The sequence below is a fragment of the Tremella mesenterica genome, assembly GCF_000271645.1.
Source record: "Tremella mesenterica DSM 1558 unplaced genomic scaffold TREMEscaffold_1, whole genome shotgun sequence".
NCBI classification, from domain to species: Eukaryota; Fungi; Basidiomycota; class Tremellomycetes; order Tremellales; family Tremellaceae; genus Tremella; species Tremella mesenterica.
In genome coordinates this window covers 210721-220897 of record NW_006711225.1, presented here as the reverse complement: position 1 = coordinate 220897, position 10177 = coordinate 210721, and the positions used below count along the sequence as shown (strand labels likewise).

General features: G+C 51.1%; 4 protein-coding genes across 4 annotated transcripts; 1 reads left to right on the top strand and 3 right to left on the bottom strand.

Moving 5' to 3' along the window:
• TREMEDRAFT_41420 (uncharacterized protein) lies at positions 1 to 4639 on the bottom strand. The gene is made up of 7 exons (XM_007000846.1): positions 3288 to 4639; positions 1202 to 3224; positions 1080 to 1158; positions 944 to 1034; positions 757 to 899; positions 225 to 700; positions 1 to 178 (listed from the first exon to the last, which is right to left on the bottom strand). The coding sequence occupies exons 1-7, from the start codon at positions 4631 to 4633 to the stop codon at positions 152 to 154; spliced, it is 4185 nt and encodes a 1394-aa protein (XP_007000908.1). The 5' UTR covers positions 4634 to 4639; the 3' UTR covers positions 1 to 151.
• Positions 4640 to 5356: 717 nt separating this feature from the next.
• Positions 5357 to 6134, bottom strand: TREMEDRAFT_55770 (uncharacterized protein; the record flags this gene model as incomplete). The annotated part of the gene is made up of 2 exons (XM_007000977.1): positions 5570 to 6134; positions 5357 to 5520 (listed from the first exon to the last, which is right to left on the bottom strand). A coding segment is annotated over exon 1 (358 nt), but the record flags the coding sequence as incomplete, so codon positions are not given.
• A 439-nt stretch (positions 6135 to 6573) lies between these two features.
• Positions 6574 to 8533, top strand: TREMEDRAFT_72606 (uncharacterized protein). Its single transcript, XM_007002038.1, has 9 exons — positions 6574 to 6719; positions 6770 to 6888; positions 6933 to 7034; positions 7092 to 7216; positions 7291 to 7396; positions 7468 to 8013; positions 8063 to 8177; positions 8221 to 8279; positions 8391 to 8533. Exons 1-9 carry the CDS (start codon positions 6591 to 6593, stop codon positions 8476 to 8478), a joined length of 1389 nt encoding a protein of 462 aa, XP_007002100.1. The 5' UTR covers positions 6574 to 6590; the 3' UTR covers positions 8479 to 8533.
• TREMEDRAFT_36330 (uncharacterized protein) lies at positions 8498 to 10103 on the bottom strand. Its single transcript, XM_007000755.1, has 9 exons — positions 10016 to 10103; positions 9946 to 9973; positions 9562 to 9694; positions 9302 to 9333; positions 9214 to 9257; positions 8971 to 9018; positions 8766 to 8793; positions 8654 to 8723; positions 8498 to 8586 (listed from the first exon to the last, which is right to left on the bottom strand). The coding sequence occupies exons 1-9, from the start codon at positions 10033 to 10035 to the stop codon at positions 8561 to 8563; spliced, it is 429 nt and encodes a 142-aa protein (XP_007000817.1). The 5' UTR covers positions 10036 to 10103; the 3' UTR covers positions 8498 to 8560.
• Positions 10104 to 10177: the final 74 nt, after the last annotated feature.

Sequence of the window (10177 nt, the reverse complement as noted above, 5' to 3'; positions counted from 1 at the left end):
GTATAGAAAAGGAAAGAAAAAGTGATGCTGGCTCGATGCTATTTTCGTGACAGATATCGTATAAACAGGTCGTTTCTTCGTTTCACACTCTCTTCTCTCACATTTTAACCCTCGTCACCTCATTAACCACCCACCAGCTTTCTCCCTTGCATCATCCGATACTGACTTTGGGCGAAGACTGATCTGATCAACTCGACTCGTTACCCAGAGGAAAACAAACTCACCATGTACGTACTATTCCTCAACGCCTGCGTACTCAATTTCCCAGAACTCATCGACATGGCCACTTTGGAAGCAGATGATGTCAAATGAGGATTGTGTCCCGAATGTCGAGCCATCAACGGTGTAGGTGGAGATATCAACAACCCCTGCCCTGCCTTTTTCTCCTTCTCCTTGCCGTTGCTACTACTACCCGGAGAAGTCATCTGATGGAGTAACCTGGTGGAAGGAGTAGAACGTTCGCTCAATCGTTTATCATCTCTCGAACTTGGCAGAGCACGCCGTTTGCCAGCGAGAATGTAAGGGTGTCGCATGGCCGGTTGAGGTTTAAGACGCTTGTCAGGATCCCAGGTCAAACATTTGGCGATAAAGTCGACAAACAACTCGTCGTCACATTTCAGCACTTGGAACAGGGTCTTGGTCCCCGGTCGACGACGTTTCCCTTTGGCGTTGACGAAGGGTCGTGGTGCTCCAGTGGCATCTGCCATCAGCACACTTTCCATGTCTCCCAAGTTCCATCACACAGCCTGAACTCACCAAAGAATATCTTACGACGGGAAGCTTTCTCAATGATATGTCGCTCGGGTACCCCGAGCACTTCCATGATACAGGCCAGCTGCTCATGTTCGTTCTCTCCTGGAAACAGGGGCACACCAGTGTACAACTCAGCCATTATACATCTATCTGTCAGCAGGATCCCCATCATCCCAGTCGATAGACTCACCCCACACTCCACATGTCAATGGCCATAGCATAGTTCATACCCAATATGACTTCCGGACTTCGGTAGAACCTCGACTGAATATACGTATAAACTGAACATCAGCATCGACCCCGAATGGTCTTGAAACCACACCCACCCTTTTCAGTTTCCAAACAACTACTGCCAAAATCGATAATCTTGATCCCCGATTTGCTCGGATGACACAGGAGAATGTTCTGCTCGTCAGCTGATACAACTATTAAAGCAACACAAACACACCTCGGGCTTCAGGTCGCAGTGAACCACTCTATGCGATCTCATCAATTGCAAACCCGCCAACATCTGCGTAGTGAAACGTCTGATCAAGACTGTCGAAAAGCCCGCAAATTGATTCGCCTTGATCAACTCGTACAGGTTGATACTCAAAAGTTCCGTGACGATACACAAATGTCCTCTGAAGTAGAAATGGTCCGTCATCCTGACCATAAAATGCTTGTCCTCTGGATCCCATTGCACCAGATCTTGCAAGATCTTGACTTCCACCAATGCCTGTTGATGAAACCTCTTCTTGTTCCGTATAATCTTGACAGCGACAGAGACACCCGTCTTGTGATCTCGACATTGGACTACTTGACCAAAGGAACCTTTCCCCAGGATCCCGACGACTTCGTATCGATAACACAGATGATCGCCTTCGACAACAATGTAATCTCCCCTTTCATCATCATATCCGCTGTTGTAAATGACACTGTTCGCCGAGGAGGGACGAGAGATACGAGATGGGGGAGAATAGTAAATATAATCAAAGTCAAGAACCTCTTTACGCTCCAAATCGGACATCCTCGCCAGGTTCTTTGTGATGTACGATCGCTGACTGACGGGTTCCGCGGGTGGGACATCCTCGGGAAAGCCTTGTACGTCTGTAAGATCCTCCTTCTTTCCCGCGGCTTTACGAGCTTGTCGTCGCTTCACATACGCCTTCATTTCCGCATCCCCAAGCACTTCATCATCCTCAAATGGACTAGGCGAGGAGGAGTCTCCCACCAGAGCAGAAGACCGGAAGGTCGTGGCAGAGCCAGGAGCCCCGACAGACGAAGAAGAGGTGATTCGGGCCGAGCGTGGTACGCCGAGTTTTGAGTGCAGAGATTTGGAGGCTTTCATAGTACCCTGATCTTCCTCCACGCCACTCGACGTGTCCTTGGAGCTTCGTCGGCTTGCGGTGGGTCGAAGGTCCTTCGAGGTTCGCTTGGCACTTGCTGAGATTGTCATGGCAGTTGCGGAAGATGGAAGGGTGGGGAGGTGACGTTTGGAAGGTGGCACACCTTCAGGTCTCGGCGGCTCAGATGGACGTACAACTGGACGACGAGCTTCAGGTCTAGATGACATAGGTGCTAGAAGATGGGCACGATGGGAGATTGAGGTGGACTGTCGTGGCTGAGAGGTATTCCCCAAGGTCCCGAATTCGCTGACTCTACCTTTGCCCAGCTCAGCCATGCTCATCGTCGCCGTCATGGTTCTTGCCGTGACAGGTTGGAGGGTCGTGCTGCGGCTGTGTGTCATTGTGCTGGGTAGAACAGGAGGAGGCATGCTTCCCCCTCCTCCGACAGAGGGCTGAGCAGGCGAGACGATTGGTCGACTGGCGATCCGAGGGATTCTTGTGGCCAGACTAATCGCATCGGAGGATTGTTTGAGTGACGATGTCGACGAGACATGCTTCATCGAAGGAGAACCAATGATTGATGGCAGATCGCTCTTGCGGTTGAGCGTGGCACCGTTGACCGTGGATTCGCTTCTGTTGGATGACACAGATCCACGAGCGCTGCGTAACGATCCCTCGACCGATGGTTTCGTCTTGACGGCGTGTCTCTCCGGAGCCAGTTGGGGAATGGACGGAGAATCAGCAGAGATGGAGAGCGTTTTCCCTCTCTTCCGACCCGTCCAACTGACCTTCGTATCTGTCTTTTCTTCCACCGGTTCCAGTGATTGAGGTGGAACGGCAGTCTGAGGAGCAGGCAAAAGCTGTGCCGATAAGCCACGTTTGGACGCGCTCCCTCGTAGCATCGAAGGCAAGTGCATACCCAACATGGACTTCCGGGTCGAGTTTGTCGAGGTATTGGACATCGTGCGATTGTTGGGAGGGGGTAATGCTGATTTGGGAGTTTCTGGTACGGGCTCTGTGACCTTTTGTATTGAGGATGAAGAGGCACGGCGGAAAAATGGAATAGACGATGGTGTCAGTCGAAGACCAGCTGAACTAGGTTTGACGAGCGTGGCAGCTGGCGCGACAGGGGTGGTGCTGTAGCTCGATCGAGAATCCACAGTGGGAGGCGAGTTGAGGTCGGTACGCTGGACATCCAACCATGACATTTGAGGACTGACGACGGGTTCTTCACTCGGCGCTTCAGAGGGAGAAGGAGGTTCCCGACTGTGGAGCTTGAGATTGAGAGCAGAGGAGAAAGACCATTTCTTCTCCATAGGTCGGCGCTCGGCAGTGACAGGTAGTGCTGGTGGGGCAGGAGCAGCAGATGAGGGATCACCCGCCAAAGGGACGAATGCAGGTTGTGCCGCAGTGGAGAGACCTTGACGCATTGAGATGTAGCCTTTTGGAAGTGGAGGTACAGGAGGGACGACCCTTTCGCGGGGTTTACCACTTGTTTCCGGCGCATCGCTGAAGGTCGAGACATCGCTGCCACCGCTGATACGCCGAGTCTTGTCACCCTTGACGGCCGAAGTAGAGGACGGTGTGGTAGAGCTGGTCGGCATAGACTCACGCGACGTTGGAGTACCCGCAAAACTGGTAGAGGAGGATGATTCCCGTTTGTCTCCCTTAGTCGCCTCGGTGGCCCCATCCTTGGTCCGTCCGCGCATCGACGCAGCTACTTCTTCCGCAGAAACATTCACCCACGCATTCAAAGGCGAGTCCTTGCCATGTTGGTTCTCCTTCAAACTACCATGGCTTGATCCTCCTGTCAAACGCTTGTCAGCCGATCGACGTTTACTCGGTGGAGGTGTGCCCGGTCGACTTGCAAGACTTGAGGCGCCGGTCGACATTTTGCTCTTCAATGATTTCCTGCCTGGAGTACTACCCAAACCGTCCAGCTTTCGCAATGCTTCTGCTGTAGAAGCATCAACCTCTCTGCCTTCCCAGCCCGACTTGCCAAGCTTCGAATGATGCGAGTCGGATCTCTGAAGTGAAGCTGTCTTAGACATTGTCTGAGCAAAGTACGACGTGGACGGACTGAGGGTATCGCTAGGCGGGGAGCCCGCGCCGCCCATGGTGAAATTGCTGATGGAACCAGAGCCACGAAGAAACTGATTGATCGACGCGCTGGACGGGCTAGGGGGAAGGTGGGAGAAGTCTTTGGGTGCAAAGTGCTTAATAATCTCATGACTAGGACTTTGACGCAGTTTCGCTAGCGTGGCATCCCGATCCTTTGCAGGCGGCGTCTTTCTGCTATGGCGTTGGTGTCTTTGTGAGGTCTGCGAGTCGGCCGAGTGAGGGGGTGAGACTTTTGACGCGGTTCGCACGTGCCCATAAAGCGGTTGAGAATTCAGAGCTCCGGAGGTGGAGGTCGTCAAAGCTTCCGCGGCTGCCTGCCTCTCCAATCGTCTAGCATAGATCCGAGACCGGGCACTTCCGGGGGATCCCATGAGCGCGGTGGTCTCCAAAGGCATGAGATCTGCGGGAGATCTAGTCGAAGTGGTGGTCATAGGTACAGCGGACAAAACTGAAACGTCTTGCGTGGGAGGCAGAGCGACAGGAGACGGTTGGGCCTCCTCATCCGAGATGGAGAGTGAAGCAGCCAAAGCAGCTTCCATGGTCGAATCGAAAGTGAAGTCGGTGAGGGCCCCCAGGGATATCAAAGGTGATTTTTCGGTGGGCTTCGGATTCGCGGGAGCTGTAAGTGGTGCAGACGACCTAAGGGTCGACTTTGAAGGTACTCTGGGCGGAGCCAACGACTGGGAAAGATGTCTAGATCTCGTCTCCCCCTTTCTGGGACTCTCCTCGATGACCCGCTCCATGACTCCAACACCGAGTCCATACCCATTCTCACCTTGAGACCAGTTTCTACTTGCGTCAGAAGCCGCAGCTGGAAGGGAGTGACTTGGAGGCAGAGGGAGTGGCTGCGGGACGTGGGGAATTTGGGGAACACTTGGAGTTCTCATATGCGGGTAGGTGTTGGTTTGCGTCCAACGGGGTGTTGAGAGTTCTCCCACTCCGATCAGAGCCCGACGATCAATGTTATTCGGATCCGTGTCGGTCGGGGAAGAAGGCGATGCTGGTGATTGAATGGGTTGCACGGGGTTGGGAGACGACTGCCGTGAACGAAGATAATATGAGTCAATTCTGCAGATGAGCAATCGTTCAGGCCGAGGGATGATCAGACTCACGAAGGTCTCATGTGACCGGTCCCAACAGCAGAAAGAGGGACAGAAGGGGAGGCAGGGATGGAGGTAGGTTGTGTCTCATTCGACCGCGAGTTCATGTGGTAAAAGCTCGACGGATCCACGGAGGTTGAGGGGTAGTCCAAGGTAGTAGAGCGGGGTTTCTGGACTGGTACAGGGGGTAAAGGTCGCGAGGCACGTTGAGTGGTGGTCTGTTGAGGTCAGCGTACTGTTCTGGACTAGCGTCAAGACCGTACTAACCCGGTTGAGATACGAGTCCGTCACTGCTCTTTGGGTGACATTTGAATCAACAGGAGCGAGTCCAAGACCGAGAGCCACCTGTTTCTTGTCCTTTTCCTTTTCACGTTCAGACCTCGGACTGAGATCCAAAGCAGCAGGGGCCGGTGCCCTTCGCCCTCTGGGTGTCGATGACATGGAAGTCATGGAAGAAGAGCTGATCAAGCGATCACGTGCTGGACTTGACATTCCATAATCAAAGAGACTGCTAGGAGGTGTGACGGGTCGATAGGGAAGAGCTTGAGGGTATACGTTTTGGGGCGTAGGACGGGTGTTGATGTTACGCGGGGGAGGAGGTTGAAAACCCATCATGCCTTCTCTCAATCGAAAATCGGCATCGTCGCCATCCCCTTCAGCATCCACAAATCTTCCCTCATCACTGCTTGCGCTATGTCTGGCAGGGCTGGGGTGAGAATGCGATTGAGAGGGACGTTGAGTGGATGGTCCGGCAGCGGCGGGAGGGTGGTCGTCATAGCGGTCGTGTCGGTGTGGAGAGAATAGAGGGTTGGAGGGTGACATGATAGTGAAGCTATATAGTGATCAGCGAGTAAGTCAATTATCTGAGTGTGTAGTACTCACAGCAAGGGTGTGAGGTCATGAGAGAGCGAGTGCCTGCAAGGGGGGGTGGAAAACTAGTGAAAGATGTAGAGGGTTCGTCGACAAGGATTCGAGCGGCCAGCTCAAGGTGACAAGTCAGGAAAAGTCGGTCATGGGTAACGGCTCGCACTAGAGTATGACTGAGTGCTCACTAGACAAGAAAGTTTTATAAGGATGGTCAAGAAGAGGGGTGCGCAATGGTGCAGCAGTCAGAGTAGGAAATACCACCTCTCGGGTGGGTAGAGGGGGAGGAGGAGGAACGCGGGATCAAAATGGATAGTGGGGGGCTCAAATAAATCACGTGGGGGTTATAGCACCCAGTGCATGCAAAAGTGTTCATGGTGCGGTCCTTCTATGGCTTGACCATGTCACTCTGTACCATACTATAATGCCGGATGATGACAACTACGATCCAACAGCTGATCTAGAGTATGAAGAGGTTGATGACGATGATCAACCGAGAACTTCGACAGCCGCCAAGGGAAAGCACAACGCTAGTGTGAACGGCCAGGCCGAGGTGAGTCTGTACTCCTATCAAACATGGCTCGCTCAACGCTTACATCTCAGAAAGGACAGGCGGTCTGGGAAGGCACATACAACCGAAGCTGGGATGTGGTACAGGAAGATGCGGAGGGTGGTTTACAGAGCGCTGTCGACAGTCTCATAGCTCGTGGTCGACGAAAGAGGTCAGTCAGTCTTGTCCTTAGCAAACCTATGTTGACTTTTGCAGAGCAGAGATAGACACACCTCTACGACGATCCATCATAAGACACATGTTTATCATCCTCGATCTGTCAGAATCGGTATTGGACAAAGACTTTCGTCCTTCTCGGTGAGGTATTTTACATAATCCAGTAAACTCCATCCATGAGCCAAGCTCATGTCTCAGGTTCGAACTGACCCTTCAATACATGCGATCATACGTCGTCGAATGGTTTGATCAAAATCCGTTAGGACAAATAGGTATGATTATCATGCGGGATAGATTATCAGAGGTTTTGATACCTATGGGAGGTGAGTGATGAACCCAATGATGACTGGGTCCATGTCTGAACACCCTTCGAACAAGAGCCAGCGACTAATCCCAGGTAATCCACAAGAAATCCTTTCCGTCCTCACTGATAAACGCAAACTTGAACCTTCCGGTGAACCAAGCTTACAGAACGGTCTGGTCATGGCTAAGGGAGGTATGAGGTGAGTAAAATTCACCCTATGGTCTGCTTTTGGACAGTCTATAAGGCTCTAGAGTGTGGCTGATCTCTAAGTCACCTCCCTTCCACTTCATCCCTCGAAATCCTAGTGGTATTCTCTTCCATATCAACTGCCGATCCTGACGGTCCTATCAACATTCATCAAGTCCTCTCCGATCTCTCATCCTCCAGAGTTAGAACTTCCATCATCTCCCTTTCTGGTGAAATCAAGATATGTCGTCAGATATGTCAACGAACGGGTGGAAAATTCGGTGTGGCAATGGATGAAGATCATCTTCGTGAATTATTATGGGAAACCATACCTCCCCCTGCCCAAACTCAATCATCCAACCCCACCACATTAGGAGTTCGGAACGCTCTGGCGGCAGGTGGGAACAGGGTCGATGGAGATGGAAGTAGACCACCCCCGGTCGGAGATCTCATGGTCATGGGCTTTCCGGTGAGATTACCACCTGGTGGTGAAACACTTTGTGTTTGTCATGGGTTGTTGAAAAAGGGAGGATATCTCTGTCCTAGATGTGGGAGCAAGTTGTGTGACGTCCCGACTGATTGTGAGGTTTGTGGGTTAATGGTGGTCAGTAGTCCTCATTTGGCAAGAAGGTGGGCCAGAAGCTTCTTTCGTCGCCATCTGTGAGCTGATAAAGTACAGTTTTTGGTTCTTATTCCCCGTGGCCCATTATGACGCTCTTACTGTTGAGACCACCATGGGGGATAGAGAAAGATCATCACCGACATGCTATGGATGTGATAGATCTTTCAAAACCGTTCGTCAATTCTATGGGCTTATACTTGTCGCTGATGGACAAGATGGACGAGACAGGCAGTGCGCATGTCGTCGATGGAATATCCCCCACAGGAAGATATAGGTCAGTCGTCCCACTGTCCGAATCCCTTCATTGTTTTCTCCGCGGTCACACAAGCACATGTCACAACGCTATCAGATCCGCATACATGCCCTTTTCGAGCTCACACACCAGATGCGCAAGATGTTTCAAGGATTTCTGCTCAGAATGTGATTTGTATATTCACGATACCCTGCATACATGTCCCGGATGTTCACAGTGATACCGGCGCGATAGTCCAGCATGAAAAGATGATATATGCATAGTTTATGGTGCTTACAGATGGATGAGAAAAGAGAATTGGATTAATATTTGTGTCGAGTGGAGTAATCTTCTAGTCAGCTCGATGTCTCACAACATGTCGCTGCCCGGGTAGCAGAATGAAAGACACGACTCGCCTTTGGGAGAAACGACCAGACCTCTCCCCTTTGATGCTCCCCGATACACGGTTTCGATGATGTCGATCATCTGCCATTAGCATATCGCATTGAAGAACTAGACTTGGCACACTTCTTGTTTCTCCGTTATGGCCCAGTTTCTATTCGTCAGCGCCTGCGTGGAACATCACGAGAAGTAAGGTCAGGTTGCGAGGGGAGAAAGAGAATTCCGCAAAAGCAGAAGGAAAAAAGACGACGCTGAGGTCTGGAACAATTCGACAAAGTAGTGGAGTCGAGTGAGAAGCAGATATGAATAGCAAATTAGATAGAAAACCGACATTTTATTGTTATTACCGGTTCCGAGATCAATCATGATGTGTTTGTTTCTGGGAATAAGCTTCTTCTCATCGCAACGCCGTATGCCATTGACTTTCAAGCGTGAGGAACATCAAACAAGTAGCCCAAGGCGGATGCCAAGTAGAAGAGCAGTTGAAAACACTGAGTCAATATTGACTGAGAACCAATCGCAATTGAAGGAGGCATGATAAGAGAGAGAGAGAGAGATAGAAAGGCTTTCTCACCGGTAGAAGAACATGACGGTACAAGGATCATACAATTCGTACATCTATTTATCAGCATGAGAGTCGGCCAGATATAGGAGCTAATCACCTTGTTGAAATCGGGTACTTCTGTGATATCCACTATGATGTCAGTTCCATCCTCATTTGATCTCTCAGTCTGCAATTCCAGGACTCTCCAACGCTTCTCGATAGCTTCCCACACAGTATGTCCAAAGAGTCACTACTAACGGGAAAGGATATTCCCCAAAGCTGAGACCTCTCCTCTCGACTCTCCAGGCTGATGACTGACCGACGTCGTATACATGAAATAGATGGGAAGAAGAGAAGGGATGAAAGAAGGAGACATACCCAGATAGATAACAGCGAAATTTTGAACCTTCTCGCTGACCCCATATAAAGTCTCATCCATTGCCATACAATCTGAATCGTGGTCGTGTCCGAAACGAATGACAACTACTCTATCTTCTTCCACTAGTATGGACTGGAAGTCAGTATGTAGCACAGAACATCTTCATACCGCGTTCAGCTGATGAGATGATGACCCGTATATTCTTTTCATGTCTGCGGTGAGGAGAAGCAAATAGGAAGATAACAGGTTGGGTGGAATTGACACGATGGCTGATGGTGAGGAGTCACATAACGCATATGATGGGGAGGTAGAGAGAGAATTACTCGACCGAAAAGATCGAGGGGAAGGAGGGAGAATCATTGAGAGGAGGAGAAATGACTCACTTGATCAACATGCCATCCAGAGTGCAGGCTGCATGTCAGCTCGGACGACAGACAAGGGGGAAGAGCTCACTGAGTCATAAAGTACGACATGATGGGCGGCTGTCGCTGATGGGTTGGAGTAGAGTCAACGCGGGCCAGATGGGGAGGGAGAAAGGTGGAAGAGAAGGGAAGGAGGATGCAAAGTACGTCGGGTGGCGATGAAAGACGTTTGGGGCGACGGCGACGATTAGGA

Excerpts from the sequence above, each read along its gene's own strand:
- TREMEDRAFT_41420 (XM_007000846.1), bottom strand. The coding sequence starts at position 4,633 with ATGACCACCACTTCGACTAGATCTCCCGCAGATCTCATGCCTTTGGAG. Across the intron at positions 3,225-3,287 it reads CCCGTCGTCAGTCCTCAAAT|CTACAGCACCACCCCTGTCG; the intron begins GTCATGGTTGGA and ends TTCTCGATCGAG. Across the intron at positions 179-224 it reads TGAGGAATAGTACGTACATG|TCTTCGCCCAAAGTCAGTAT; the intron begins GTGAGTTTGTTT and ends TGATCAGATCAG.
- TREMEDRAFT_72606 (XM_007002038.1), top strand. The coding sequence starts at position 6,591 with ATGCCGGATGATGACAACTACGATCCAACAGCTGATCTAGAGTATGAA. Across the intron at positions 7,397-7,467 it reads ATGGCTAAGGGAGGTATGAG|TCACCTCCCTTCCACTTCAT; the intron begins GTGAGTAAAATT and ends CTGATCTCTAAG. Across the intron at positions 8,178-8,220 it reads GTGATAGATCTTTCAAAACC|ATGGACGAGACAGGCAGTGC; the intron begins GTTCGTCAATTC and ends CTGATGGACAAG.
- TREMEDRAFT_36330 (XM_007000755.1), bottom strand. The coding sequence starts at position 10,035 with ATGTCGTACTTTATGACTCA. Across the intron at positions 9,695-9,945 it reads CTGGATGGCATGTTGATCAA|TCCATACTAGTGGAAGAAGA; the intron begins GTGAGTCATTTC and ends ACTGACTTCCAG. Across the intron at positions 9,334-9,561 it reads TTTCGCTGTTATCTATCTGG|TGGATATCACAGAAGTACCC; the intron begins GTATGTCTCCTT and ends CTGACATCATAG.